Source organism: Urtica dioica, chromosome 3, assembly GCF_054948205.1.
Source record: "Urtica dioica subsp. dioica isolate 48M chromosome 3, U.dioica_male_clone48M_v1_H2, whole genome shotgun sequence".
Classification (NCBI taxonomy): domain Eukaryota; kingdom Viridiplantae; phylum Streptophyta; class Magnoliopsida; order Rosales; family Urticaceae; genus Urtica; species Urtica dioica.
The window spans coordinates 43,332,990-43,347,455 of NC_142758.1; the positions used below are offsets into that span (position 1 = coordinate 43,332,990).

At 40.0% G+C, this 14,466-nt stretch overlaps 4 protein-coding genes across 4 annotated transcripts; 3 read left to right on the forward strand and 1 right to left on the reverse strand.

Annotated features, from left to right (window-relative positions):
- Positions 1 to 433: 433 nt before the first annotated feature.
- LOC149402962 (F-box/kelch-repeat protein At3g23880-like) lies at positions 434 to 1,594 on the forward strand. Its single transcript, XM_089608580.1, has 2 exons — positions 434 to 650; positions 753 to 1,594. The coding sequence occupies exons 1-2, from the start codon at positions 434 to 436 to the stop codon at positions 1,592 to 1,594; spliced, it is 1,059 nt and encodes a 352-aa protein (XP_089464706.1).
- Positions 1,595 to 8,889: 7,295 nt separating this feature from the next.
- On the forward strand, positions 8,890 to 9,451 carry LOC149402963 (F-box protein At3g08750-like). The gene is made up of 2 exons (XM_089608582.1): positions 8,890 to 9,106; positions 9,192 to 9,451. The coding sequence occupies exons 1-2, from the start codon at positions 8,890 to 8,892 to the stop codon at positions 9,449 to 9,451; spliced, it is 477 nt and encodes a 158-aa protein (XP_089464708.1).
- On the forward strand, positions 9,452 to 9,967 carry LOC149402964 (F-box/LRR-repeat/kelch-repeat protein At2g27520-like). Its single transcript, XM_089608583.1, has one exon. It carries the CDS (start codon positions 9,452 to 9,454, stop codon positions 9,965 to 9,967), a length of 516 nt encoding a protein of 171 aa, XP_089464709.1.
- A 2,064-nt stretch (positions 9,968 to 12,031) lies between these two features.
- Positions 12,032 to 13,820, reverse strand: SDG35 (SET domain protein 35). Its single transcript, XM_089609511.1, has one exon. It carries the CDS (start codon positions 13,693 to 13,695, stop codon positions 12,241 to 12,243), a length of 1,455 nt encoding a protein of 484 aa, XP_089465637.1. The 5' UTR covers positions 13,696 to 13,820; the 3' UTR covers positions 12,032 to 12,240.
- Between the last annotated feature and the right edge of the window lie 646 nt (positions 13,821 to 14,466).

Below are 14,466 nucleotides of genomic sequence, written 5' to 3' on the forward strand. Positions count from 1 at the left end.
TAACATATACTTGAGTTTTGTATCAAAAATAAATATATACTAGTAGAAAATTAAATGAATTAAAATTTACTAAAACGTAAAAAAAAAAAAAAAAACAAAAAAAAAACAAAAAAAAAAAACAAACAAACAGGTGGAAGATGACCATTTTAAAGAGTTTACTTTCTTGATTTCTTCTATATCTATTTTACGAAAGTCTGCAAACATTTACTTATTTATTTTACAAAAAAATATAAAATAAATAAATATGGAAAGTATAGGCTGGTGTTGCGAATTTAAAGTAGGATTAGTAGTTTAAATACTTCATTCGTGTTATTGAATAGAATTAGGTTTTCTTTGTTGATCTCGTCATAAAACGCAGCACAATAACAAAATTACACTGCACCTGAACTACAGAGCTACGATAAAAAAAAAAAAATAATTAAAAAAAAAAACCATGAAGAGGAGATTCACCGGATTTGATCTTCCGGTAGAATTGGAGGAGCAAATTCTGTTGAAGTTGCCGGCGAAATCTCTGGTCCGATTCAGAAGCGTTTGCAAATTATGGAACTGCCTAATCACCGGCCAGAAGTTCGTCAAGGACCATCTTCAGATCAGCATCCACAAAAGCAAAGAAGCTTTCGCTGATAAGAACTCATCTCCATCGCTCTTAGGTAATACTTAAAAAACTGCAATTAAAATATAGCTTATTATTACTATACATCTAAAACAACGTCAAAACGCTTTAATTAACCAAATCTTCTTTGTTAATTTAGTCTTGAATGAAACGTGGCAAGAGCAGCTAGTTTCTCAGCTCACCATCAGCGATTTAACTATGACTGTCGAACTAATCTATTCGCCGAACATACTAGAAGTCGCACCACCATATTTTGATATCCCTCGGTTCAGTTCTCACTGCCACGGCATCCTTTGCTTGGTCAACATCATACTGGGAGACCGAGTGTTGTTCTACAACCCGGCGCTGAGAGAACAACGGTCTTTCTGGGTCCCGAGAGTCTATCCCAAGTACACGATAGTCGGCTACGCGTTCGGCCACGACCCCAAGACCGATGACTACAAGTTTGTCAGGATCTCAACCGGGTTTCGGTCGTCCAAGGTCGAGGTGTACTCTCTACGCACCGGCCTCTCAACAAAATTCGAGATCGAAAGCGTCAATCTGTACAGAGTCGGGACTTACTTGAAAGGCCGTTGCTATTGGGTCAACTGCAGAGCGAGGAACCTGCTCTCGTTCGACATGAGCGACGAGAGCTTCAGCAGCATCGATCTTCCGCCAATGAATTGGAGACTGGGATACAAAATGTGCCCTTGGGTTATGGTTAAGGGAGAGTCGCTCGTGTGCATCGTTGACACGTTCAAGGTTTGGGCTTTGGACGAGGACCGTGGTGTCTGGACCAAACAATTCAAGATCGACGAACCGTTGGTGGGCCTCATAAGGCCTATAGCGTTTTGGAAGGAGGACGAGTTGTTGATGGAGTTGGAATATAGTTCTCCCAAATGGCATTTGTCGACGTACAACATCGACACTAGACTATTCAGGAAACTTCCCGTCCTGGGAACCTTAAGTTTGTACGTTGAGAGTCTTGTTTCGGTCAACTAGACTAGGAACTGTTGTATGAAGTAGCATACAAGTGGAGGTGTTTGAAATCATCAAGAGTTACATCTGACGGCTAAAGCTTCATCAGCAAGTTTCTCGGGTTCTGAAGACCGTTGGATCATCAGCGAGAGATTGCTTGAAGGACACGTCAGCGTAGCAGGGGTCTTTAAATACGAGCTTGTTGTAACCTTTGTATATAGAACACATTCACAAACTATCTAAGATTACTTTGGAGAAGAAAAACTGATAGAAAATCATCGAGTGAGAGAGAACATCGAGCGATATCAGATTCAAGGGTTCCAGGTGTAATTCTGGTTTGTATTGCTCATCATCGTTGATACTGGAACTACCCCAAGGCTGGACGTAGGTCATTTAAGACCGAACCAGGATAAATCCGGTGTGCTCCTACTTTATCTTTTACGTTCTTTTACATTGTGTTTGTATTGATCTGTTTCTTGCATCACAAGGCACTTCAGTCTAGAAGGCTTATGACTTTAACAGGGTCGAAAAACGTAACAATTGGTATCAGAGCCTACACAATCTCTGCAAGAACTTCAAGATGGGTCTCACGAAGGTTGAGATCGAAAGATTCGATGGCAAAGGCAACTTCAGTCTGTGGCGCATACAAATGAGGGCAATTCTTGTTCAAATGAAGATCGCAAAGGCACTGGAGGGAGAAAAAGGATTCCCGGAGACAATGTTAGCGACTGAAAGGAATGAGGCTCTCGAAATGGCGTACAGCACCTTAATTCTTCATCTCGGAGATAAGGTTATGAGGGAAGTCTCGAAAGAAAAAACTGCGGCTGGGATTTGGTCAAAATTAGAATCACTCTATATGACCAAATCGCTATTCAATCGAATTCACCTCAAAGGCAGACTGTTTGGTTTCAAGATCACAGAAGACAAGCCAATCAGCGAAAGTCTCGATGAATTCAATCGGATCGTCATCGATCTGGAAAACATTGATGTGAAGATCGAGGATGAAGATCAGGCAGTTATGATTTTGAATGCGCTCCCAAAGAATTACTCGAATTTCGTTGAAGCAATGAAATATGCCAGGGAATCGCTAACCCTAGAAGAGGTTCAAGCTGTGCTGAAATCAAAAGAACTAGACTCAAAGTCTGAGAAGAAACTTGTTGGTGAAGGACTCAACATCAGAGGCAAACCAAGGAAGAACTCAAAATCGAATTCGAAGACTCAATCCAAGAACAAGGGATCAGAGGGAAAGGATCAGAAGAATGGCGAAGAAAAGGAATTCCCTTACAAGTGTTATCACTGCCACAAAGAAGGACATATGAAGAAAGACTGTCCTGACAAAGATAAAACTTTCAGCAAGCCTAAGAAACAGGCAAATGCCACCATTGCTGAAACCGGATATGATTCTGCAGACGCCCTCAATGTTTCTCACCAACATTCATCGCAATCTTGGGTTCTTAATAGCGGTTGTACCTATCACATGTCACCAAACAAAAGCTGGTTTGAAGATCTCAAGATTGAGCATGGAGGATCAGTTCTACTTGGCAACAACAAAGCATGCAAGGTGATTGGTACAGGTGACATACGTATCAAAATGTTTGATGGTATTGAGAGAGTTCTTGACAATGTGAGATTCATTCCTGAATTAAAAAGAAATCTCATTTCCCTTGGTACTCTAGATGAACAAGGTTACAATTTTCATTCAGAAAATGGAAACTTGTTTGTATCTAAGGACTCTATTGATGTTATGAAAGGCACTAGGATAAATGGCCTTTATTTTCTGGTTGGATCTACTGTGGTTGGTTCTGCAAATGTGATTGACAGGGAAAACAATTCAAGGTTGTGGCATCTAAGGCTTGGTCACGTGAGTGAAAAGGGCATGAATATCCTGGAGAAACAAGGATGCCTTGGCCAAAACAAACTGGGAAAATTGGAATTCTATGAAGACTGCATATATGGGAAAGCCTCAAGAGCCAGTTTCAATAAGGATGTGCACAGAACTGAAGCAATATTAGACTATATACATTCAGACCTCTGGGGACCAGCAAAGGTAACATCACATGGTGGTAACAGGTACTACATGTCTATTATTGATGACTATTCTAGACGTGTATGGGTTTATCTGTTGAAACACAAGAGTAATGCTTTTGAGACCTTTAAAGATTGGAAAATCATGGTTGAAAAGTTGAAAACCAAACTGATAAACAAGTTAAGAGGCTGAGAACAAACAATGGTCTTGAATATTGTGCTGATGTTTTCAATGAGTTTTGTAGAAAAACAGGTATCCAAAGGCATCACACAGTTGTGCGCACACCTCAGCAAAATGGCTTAGCTGAGAGGTTCAACAGGACCATAATGGAAAGAGTAAGGTGTATGCTTAACCATGCCAGGTTGCCTCACTCTTTCTGGGCTGAAGCTGTAAAAACAGCTTGTTACCTCATTAACAGATGCCCATCCACAGCCATAGATTTAAAGACTCCAATGCAGATGTGGTCTGATCACAAAAATGACTATACAAAACTCAAAGTGTTTGGTTATACAGCTTATGTTCATGTCAAGCAGGGAAAGCTGGAACCAAGATCTCTCAAGTGCATCTTCATTGGATACCCCGAAGGTGTCAAGGGCTATAAACTTTGGTGTTTGGAACCAGGTCACAAGAAATACATGATCAGCAGGGATGTCACTTTCAATGAAAGTGATTTCAAAAACAGGAAACCAGATGACAAAATATGGCCTCTATCTGAAAATGAGGCCCCTGAAACCACACAGGTCCAGGTGGAGTTGGTGAAACTTCAGCAGGACAAGCACCACAAGAGGATACTGAACCAGGTGGAATAGCTGAAGACACTGAGGAACCTGCAGAAGCTTGCTCTCCACGTCAAGGAGTAGAGGCCCAGACACAGGGTTCTGAGAACATTTCTAACTATAACCTTGTCAGAGATAGAAACAGGAGAGTTCCTAAACCTACTCAACGTTTTGGATATGATCTCACTGCCTATGCCTTTATGACAGGATCAACTCTCTTGGAAGAAGAACCAAGGACCTACACAGAAGCGTGCAAGTCAAGTCACTGCAAACAGTGGAAATCTGCTATGCTTGAAGAAATTGACTCTCTGAAGGAAAACAAGACATGGTCTATTGTTGACAAGCCTGAAGGACACAAGATCATTGGATCCAGGTGGATATTCAAGCTAAAGGATGGAATTCCATGAGTTGAAGAGCCAAGGTTCAAGGCCAGACTTGTGGCAAAAGGGTACACTCAGACTGAAGGGATAGATTATAATGAAATCTATTCCCATGAGGTCAAACACAGATCTATCAGGACTATACTAGCTCTTTATGCACATTTTGATTGGGAATTAGATCAAATGGATGTCAAGACAGCTTTCTTGTATGGAGACCTGGAAGAACAAATTTTTATGCAACAACCAGAAGGTTTTGAGGTTGGCTCAAAAGGTGAAAAGGTGTGCTTGCTGCACAAGTCCCTATATGGTCTGAAACAATCTCCAAGACAATGGTATTTAAAATTTGATGAGTTCATGATCAGTCATGGCTATCAAAGAAGTGAGTATGACTGGTGTGTTTATTTCAAGGATCTGAAAAATTCTGGTTTCATATATCTGCTCCTCTATGTAGATGACATGTTACTTGTGTGCAAGGAAAAATCTGATTTGAACAGGTTAAAGGCACAACTCAATCAGAGGTTCAAGATGAAGGACTTGGGACCAGCTAAGAAGATCCTTGGCATGGAAATAATTAGAGACAGAAGGAACAAGAAATTGTGCCTCTATCAGCAAAGCTACCTTGGAAAAGTCTTAGACAGATATGAGATGTCTTTATCAAAGACTATATCAACACCAATACCTCAACACTACAAGCTGTCAAGTGCTCAAAGCCCTCAGTCAAAGGAAGACATCATGAACATGGCCCGGATACCATATGCAAGTGTTGTAGGTAGCCTAATGTTTGCTATGATTTGTTCTAGACTTGATCTTGCCTATGCCATTAGTCTTGTGAGCAGGTTTATGCCAAATCCTGGCATGGAACACTGGAATGCTGTTAAATGGGTTCTGAGATACCTAAAGGGTACTCTTAAGCATGGAGTTATGTATGGTTACTGTGACACTAACAAAGTGCAGGTAGAGGGCTTTTTTGACTCTGATTATGCACGAAGCATTGACACAAGAAAGTCATTAACAGGATATGTCTTCACCGTGTGTGGTGGAGCTGTAAGTTGGAAATCAACCCTCCAGTTAGTAGTGGCTCTATCCACAACTGAAGCAGAATACATGGCAATCACTGAAGCTTTGAAAGAAGCCTTATGGATGAAGGGAATAATATCTGAACTAGGTTTGAGCAGCCTCAAGTGATCATCCACAGTGACAGTCAAAGTGCTCTTCAATTGGCTAAACATCAGGTGTTTCATGAACGGTCAAAACACATTGATGTGAAGCTATATTTTGTCAGAGACATTGTGAGCAAGGGAGAGGTGAAGATTGAGAAGGTGTCTACTGAAGACAACCCGACTGACATGATGACAAAGCCATTACCAAGCAACAAATTCAGTCATTGCTTGAGGCTAGTCAACATTGGAAGTTGTGGTTTTGAGGACTAGATCAAGACAGGGTTTTTTCACTAAATGATGAGAGATGATGTTCAATCAGGTGGAGAATTGTTGTATGAAGTAGCATACAAGTGGAGGTGTTTGAAATCATCAAGAGTTACATCTGACGGCTAAAGCTTCATCAGCAAGTTTCTCGGGTTCTGAAGACCGTTGGATCATCAGCGAGAGATTGCTTGAAGGACACGTCAGCGTAGCAGGGGTCTTTAAATACGAGCTTGTTGTAACCTTTGTATATAGAACACATTCACAAACTATCTGAGATTACTTTGGAGAAGAAAAACTGATAGAAAATCATCGAGTGAGAGAGAACATCGAGCGATATCAGATTCAAGGGTTCCAGGTGTAATTCTGGTTTGTATTGTTCATCATCGTTGATACTGCAACTACCCCAAGGCTGGACGTAGGTCATTTAAGACCGAACCAGGATAAATCGGGTGTGCTCCTACCTTATCTTTTACGTTCTTGTACATTGTGTTTGTATTGATCTGTTTCTTGCATCACAAGGCACTTCAGTCTAGAAGGCTTGTGACTTTAACAGGGTCGAAAAACGTAACAGGAACAATCATATTTTTCAGTGCCGGAGGAGAAAAGAGACGGTGCAGTGATTCAGGGGATATTCCAGTTCTTTTTATTTTGCATTGAAGTACTATTGTTCTCAATAAATAAATAAATAAAAACCAACTTACTTGTGGTTGTCATCTCACATTTAAAAAAAAAATTAAACGTGGACGGTACCACGGAGATAGATTAAAAGCCCTCATGTTTGGCGGAATAAAGTTGTAGTTACATGATTTTTTATCAGTTAGTATGGTTTGACCTTTCGCACTAAGGGTGTTAAAGGGCCGACTTCGCTTTATCCCTTTATTTTTCCGAAACCACCGGAGTTGCGGTGTAGTGATATAACGAGAGGGGGTGGAAAGGATATATTACCATGTGCCTGTTTATTTGCGCACGAATAGCGGTAAATGATTTTTCCTAAAACTTGTTCATTTGATAACTACGAATACCTGATCAAGAGCGTGTTGAACTCGTTCATTCACAAAGAATACCGAAAACAAAGAAATTTGAGAAAAATTATCTCTTTCTTTTTCATTAACCAAAATCTTCTGAGCATAGGAGACTACAGATAATTAAAGTACTATAAAATTTAATTACAACCTCAAAAAGAAAATAAAACCATAATAAAAAATTTGAGAATTAAAAGAAACTACTGAAAATAGTAAAGTGCCAATTCGAGGTTTTAAATGATGGAATGTGGCCAAAGTCTTGAAACTTCAATGCATAGCAAGTTAGTTTCCGACTTTGTTATCTCAAATTGCGCAATAGATTTCAGACCCTTTTAACATGCATTATATATGTAGCTAGGATCAAGAGTTACGAGGGGCATATTATGTATAAATCGCACGCGTGATTGCAAATTTTAAAAATAACATGGGATAATTTTAAAATATATTTTTAATCATGACCATTAGTCCGAGAGCTGTAGGTGGTGCAGGTGAGGGTGAAGTCTGATTGGAAGTAATGCTTGGGTCCTAAATAGTATAGTACTACAGATACAGAGTATGACCATTTAAACAAAAATGAAACTTGCATAAGAAGTTTTCATTAAAACAAAATTAGAGGTAAAAAAAACACACAAACACAACAACAACACTACATATACATATTGGGCGTGTTTGACACAGCTTTTTTAAGCCTATTTTTGCTGTTAGCAAAAACCAAAATGCAATCTTATGGTTTGGTAAAACAGTTTTTAGAAAAAATTTCAAAAACAATTTTAAAAATTGTACATGAGTCACAAAAGCTACGAATCTTAGCTTTTAGAAAAAGCGTTTTTGTATTTGATATAAAATTACTTTAATATCCTCACATGATTATCCATAACACTGTTAAATATTTATTTTATGTCTATTTTAGTCTTTTTACTATAATATATTTATTTTACCAAACGCAAAATCAGTTTTTGTTACCAGTAACAACTGTTTTATAAACAGCTTATCAAACACCTGTCAGTTTTTTAATAAATTTAAAAGCGTTTTTTTTTAAAACAAAGTTATGCCAAACGATGTCATTATTAAACCAGCGCTATGTAATATATAAAGAATAACTGAAAGTCATTTTAAATTAGTAGCATGAACACTATAATCACGACCAAATAAAACATCTATTTTGCATCTTTGTGTGATGGATTCAGAGATCCAATTAAGTGGGGGCACAATTAATTTATTTACATATGCAATTAACAATTATCTTTTTAAAAAAAATTATAAGTAATAATTCCTATTATATGTATTACTATAAAAGATTCCAAATATAAACCGTAAATATATGTATTTTAAGTAACAAATTCTAAGTAACGAAGCACTAAAAGTAGATATTTTGCGTAATTAAATTTTGGCCAAAAATAAAAAATAAAAAAAAAGGTGCAAGATAACCATTTTAAAGCGTTTACTTTCTTCTGTATCTATGTTTTATGAAAGACTGCAAACATTACATATTTATTTAAAAATAAAATAAAATAAAATAAGTAAGAAAAGTATAGGCTGGCGTTGCGATTTTAAAGTAGGATTAGTAGTTTACGTACTTTATTCGTGTTACTGAATTGGATTAGGGTTTCTTTGTTGATCTCGTCATTAAACGCTGCACAACAAAATTACGTTGCATCCAAAAAAAAAAAACAAAGCTACGATTACAAAGCATGAAGAGGAGATTCTCCGGATATGTTCTTCCGGTAGAATTGGAGGAGCAAATTCTGTTGAAGTTGCCGTCGAAATCTCTGGTCCGATTTAGAAGCGTTTGCAAATTATGGAACTGCCTAATCACCGGCCAGAAGTTCGTCAAGGACCATCTTCAAATCAGCATCCATAAAAGCAAAGAAGCTTTCGCTGATAAGAACTCATATCCATTGCTCTTCGGTAATACTGAAAAAAGTGCAATTAAAATATATAAAATTTATAGTGTCAAAACGCTTTAAGTAACAGAATCTTCTTGTTAATTTAGTCTTGAACGAAGCGTTCCAAAATCAGCTAGTTGCTCTACTCACCATCACCGATTCAACTACTACCTCGGAAGAAATCTATGTGCCGAATATACTAGACGTCGAACCAGAACTTTTTGTTCTCCCTATCTTCAGTACTCACTGCCACGGCATTATTTGCTTGGTCAACGCCATTTACGATCAGGGAGATCAAGTGTTGTTCTACAACCCGGCGCTGAGAGAACAACGGTCTTTCCATGCCCCGATGGTCTATCCCGAGTAGATGGCATTGGGCTACGCATTCGGCCACGACCCAAAGACCGACGACTACAAATTTGTCAGGATCTCAACCGGGCTGCGGTCAATTGTGTCGTCCATGGTCGAGGTGTACTCTCTACGCACCGGCCTCTTGACAAAATTCGAGATCGAACGCGTCGATCCGTACAGTTTCGGGACTTACTTGAAAGGCCATTGCTATTGGATCAACCACGGAGCGAGAAACCTGCTCTCGTTCGACATGAGCGACGAGAGCTTCAGCTGCCTCGATCTGCCGCCGACGAATTGGAGACACGGATACAAAAAGGGCCCTTGGGTTATGGTTAGGGGAGAGTCGCTCGTGTGCATCGTCGACACGTTCAAGGTTTGGGTTTTGGACCGTAGTGTCTGGACCGAACAATTCAAGATCGTCGAGCCGTTGGTGGGCCTCATAAGGCCCGTAGCTTTTTGGAAGGAGGACGAGTTGTTGATGGAGTTGCGGCGAGAAGAAGGAGATTCTCGCGCAGAGGCTTTGTCGACCTAACATCGATAGTAGACGGTTCAGGAAACTTCCCATCCTGGGAACCTTGAGTTTGTACGTCGAGAGTCTTGTTTCCGTCGAGAAGTCTTGTGTTATCTTTTTTTGAATAAAAAGAGAATGAAAGAAATTGTAAAGTTAGAATTTGTGAAGGTCAGCTCCAGTTGGGAGGTCAGATACTACTTCTTCTTGATTTCAATGATCTGTTGTTGCTGGATTGTGTCAATTTCAATTTCTATGAATGTGCTATTGACATTGAATCATTTGAGTTTTTCTCTTGTGATCACGCAACATTTACTTTCAGTATTTAAATTGATATGAAAACACAAATCTAGTCCGTCTGTAAGTAACATAAACTAGACAGTTTTTAGTAAATTACACAGTGCGAGTTATTAGCTAAATCCGTTACAAGCAATTCAGTGATACACTCAGGGATATCCCCAATCCAAGTAGAAGGTAACCTAGAGGAAAATCCCAAACAAGCTAAAGAGCGAGCAACATTTGTTCCAAAGTTTAAAATAGTTTATTTGTTGTTTTCAGTAGAAACTGACAGTTCTTATGCATTACACAGAACATACACGCTCTTTTAGGACTATATTTAAGGGGTCAGGTTCAAAAGAAAAATTGTAGGAAAGAAAAAGAAATCTTCGAAAAATAGGGTTGATTCGCGGACAAATACATATCAATAGTCTTCCAAAAATGGTTGAATTGATTGCTTACTAATAGCAAAGTTTGGACATCCAAAAATTGCAATTTTTATTGAATTTGAAACTGTGAAAATAGAAGTGTTTACCAGTACGGATCTAAAGAGCTTAGAACTAAAAGAAACTCTCAAGGAACTTGAAACTTTATTTAGGTGTATATAAATATATTTATGTTTATTTGATGAACTTGAAAATTTAAATAGAAATTGTAAGTAACCAGTGAGTATACAAATTTAAACTAAATTAAATAAAAATATGATTACAAATTATACTATAACTTTAGGTGTATATAAATATATTAAAAAATTGGGCCTGTTTTAAGGAGGAGCCTTGGGTAATTGTAGCACAACTAATATCCAGGGGTTCGAGTTCTTCAACCACATACTTACCCACAAAAAAAAAAAAAAAAATCATTATGCAGAGTTTATACAGCTATGATCTTCCGGGAGAATTAAAGGAACAGATTCTGGATGGGAACAGAGTGAACAGTCGATTCGGCAAAGAGAGGTGAAAGTAGAAGCAACTAGATCAACGTCGACTTTCCTGCTGCTTTCACTATGACTTTGGTTATTGCCTAAATGGCTTAAGCCTCGGGCCGGCCCTGGGCGCCTCGGAAGATTTTCTTCGACTACGGGTTCGGCCACGACTTCAAGTTCGTCAAGATCATACTTGAACACTCCTTCCTGGCACATGGTTGGAGAGAGTTCGAGATTGAAGAAGTCTATCAGTACGATCACGTGGTGTAAATGAAAGGCCGTTGCTATTGGCCCAACTGCAAAGCCGAGAACCTCGTTTGACACTGAAGTTTAGTATTTGAGTTTCTCCATGTGTTTATCGATATAATATGATGATATGGTTAAGGAGACACTTACCTTTCCATTTGGGGTGGTTTTAGTTTCTTACATATGTTTATCATGACTTTCTCTTTTTGTCTCAGTTTTATGCTCAAGTTTTTTACTCGTATACGAACTGACTAAATGTATGACTGGTTGAAAAACTATGTATGACTGATTGAAAAAACTAAAACAAAAGGGGAATAGAAGAAAAAGAAGAAAAAAAATGAAACTTTTTTTTTCTCTCTACTTAGCGTATAGCTTTCTTAGAGAAGACTCTTCTTTTGGACTGGTAAAAAAAAGGGTACCAGAAACTATTTATGTACCGATCATACACAGAGGACAATCATCGCAGGCCAGAAAATGTTGAGCACTATGTTCTAAGTTGACAATGAGAGCGAGAACAAAGTCTGTATTCAAAATAAGTTTTTTGTTCTTCTCTTTTAGCTATTTAGCTAATAGCTTTCTTCAATGGCATTAAAAAATAAATAAATAAATAAATTCTAAGCTAAACAAGAACATCTCAAGGCATTCTCAAAGCTTGCTTCTTCATCACTTTCCCAAACAACCCTCTCCCCAATTTGAAAGTCTTTCCATCTCGAAAACCCCATTACCGATGAGAGTGAGAACAAAGAATGTATTCAAAATAAGTATTTTGTTCTTCTCTTTGAGCTATTTAGCTGATAGCTTTCTTTAATGGCATAAAAGAAGAAAAAAAAAAAACAACAACAACAATACGAAGCTAAACAAGATCATCTAAAAGCATTCTCAAAGCTTGCTTCTTCATCACTTTCCCAAACAACCCTCTCCCCAATTTGAAAACCTTTTCCATCTCGAAAACCCCATTACCTATACTCTTACCATTCCTTGTCTTCATCAACAATACCTTAAGCAACCTCTCGTCGCTCCCGACCGCCTCGGCCACACTCTCCGCCGGAGGCCACTTGTTCTTCGACCCCTCGCCCCAACCCGACGCCCTCAAGTACCCTCTCTCTCTCCTAGTCAGCGCCGCCGCTCTCTCTCCATCTCCGGCTCGGGACTCGAACTCGCACCTCTCGCAGCGGCACACGAAGCCCCAAGTCTCCGTCGCCGCGGCTCGCCTCTCGGGAAGCGGACGAAGCACGTCGAAGTACGCGAAAGTCAGCTCTTCCCCGGCCGAGACGTCCCTCGAGGCGTGGACCGCCGCGTAGTCTCCCACATGGAGCCGCCGAGCGTTCGGAGCGCACGAGTGGTTCACGAACGAGGCCATTATCCATAGCCCGATCGCGTAGCACTCTCCTCCGTTCCTCTTCCCGAGCGCCTTCGAAGAAGCCGAGCTCTCCACCAGAGAGTTCGCGTCGAGAACGCTCGCCACCCTGTTTTTATCGATCACACGATCCTCGCCGACCTCGGCCGCGGAATCGGGTCTGAATAGACTCGTGTCGGGGACGTCGAGACCGTTTTCCTCTTCCTCGCCGTCGGATAGCTTGCCGACCAAGGCAGAGACTCTGCGGGAGTTCGAGCAGGAGGTCGAGACTTTTTCGACGAGATTCTTCCACATGTCGAGCCGGAGATTCTCTCCGGGCTCTTCTTCGGTTCCAGGCAAGATGGTTCTGTCGGTGGCGACGGCTCGGGAGACGAAAAGAAGAGTGCCCGCCTCGACGGTCTTCGTCGCGAAGATCCCGCGGCCGCTGATCTTCGACTTCCTGATCTCGACCGGCCCGACGAACTCGGCGAGCTCCGGCGGGTTTCCCCGGAGCCCCGAGGCGACCCAGTCGGAGATGTCGAAAGCGCCGGTCCGGGACAGGGAGTCCATTTTCTTGCACTTCTCGAGCTGGGCGTCGAGGCTCTCGGAGGAGCTCTGGGGCCCGAAGAGCTGGGCGGCTCGGAAGCAATCGAGCGCCGAGGCGTACTTGTTGAGGCTCATCAGCAACTTTCCTTTGCAGAGGAGAGTCTTGAAATGGGCGGTTTCGATCGCGAGAGCTTCGTCGCAGTCATCGAGGGCGTGGGAGATTTGGCCGAGCCGGGACCGGGCTTCGGCCCGGTTGGAGAGGGCTAGGCAGAGGGATTTTCGGAGGCTGTGGTTGAGCTTGTCTTTTCGGCAGAGGCAGATCAGCTGAGAGTAGACTGATATTGATTCTGTGTACTCTTCTCTCAGCAAAAGCTCAGTGGCTTTGGATCTCAGCTGTTGGATTTGCTCTTCTTCTGATTCCGTCATGGCATAAAAGAGTTTTGGGGTTCTGTTGATTCTCACTCCTCTCTCTCTCTCTCTCTCCTGGTGTTGAATATGTTAACGACGGTTTCGGGTTCCCATATTTGAATTCTGTTTTTTCTGTAACGGTCAAATCGTGTTTTTACTTTTTTATTTAATTTTTATTGTATGTTGCAACGGGTAGCTCGGGATGGGATTCTTTATTATTATTATCAAAAGTTTAAAACCATAATCACATGCTTAAATCGACTTGAAATAACTTGTCGCCCTGTACCTTCTACACGTTCTCTTTAGTCCTTGCTGCGGAACTAGATCTCTTGTTTTCTAGTCTGCAATTTCTTCCGAGCAAAAAAAAAAAAAAATAGTCTATTCAATTTCTTTTTTCTTATTCCTTTTTTTATTAATAAGCAACATTTCTTATTTGGTTATTTATTTATTTTATAAAACCTTAACTGGGTACTATTGATAATGTGCACTTCATTTTTCATAGGAAATACAACATTTTCCCAATAGTTACGAACTTTTTTAACAAACAACATTTTCCCAATTGTATTTTGTTTTCCTTTGAAAAACATATTTTATTTGTTTTTGGGCAATGTGCGAATAAGATGTTTAGCTTAAATCAGATATCCTCAGACTCGTGTTAATTGGTGTCACTTTGACCTTTAAATTATATAATTCGTTATGCTTTCGTTGATTTTGAATCAGTGAACATTTTAAAAATAACTATTAAATTGACAATTGAGATGTCTGACTTGCAACCAAACATTAATCCAA

What these genes read in the sequence shown, in the direction of transcription:
- LOC149402962 (XM_089608580.1), top strand. Translation starts at nt 434, where the DNA reads ATGAAGAGGAGATTCACCGGATTTGATCTTCCGGTAGAATTGGAGGAG. An exon ending in CTCATCTCCATCGCTCTTAG is followed by an intron (nt 651 to 752) that starts GTAATACTTAAA and finishes TTGTTAATTTAG; the next exon opens with TCTTGAATGAAACGTGGCAA.
- LOC149402963 (XM_089608582.1), top strand. Translation starts at nt 8,890, where the DNA reads ATGAAGAGGAGATTCTCCGGATATGTTCTTCCGGTAGAATTGGAGGAG. An exon ending in CTCATATCCATTGCTCTTCG is followed by an intron (nt 9,107 to 9,191) that starts GTAATACTGAAA and finishes TTGTTAATTTAG; the next exon opens with TCTTGAACGAAGCGTTCCAA.
- LOC149402964 (XM_089608583.1), top strand. Translation starts at nt 9,452, where the DNA reads ATGGCATTGGGCTACGCATTCGGCCACGACCCAAAGACCGACGACTAC.
- SDG35 (XM_089609511.1), bottom strand. Translation starts at nt 13,695, where the DNA reads ATGACGGAATCAGAAGAAGAGCAAATCCAACAGCTGAGATCCAAAGCC.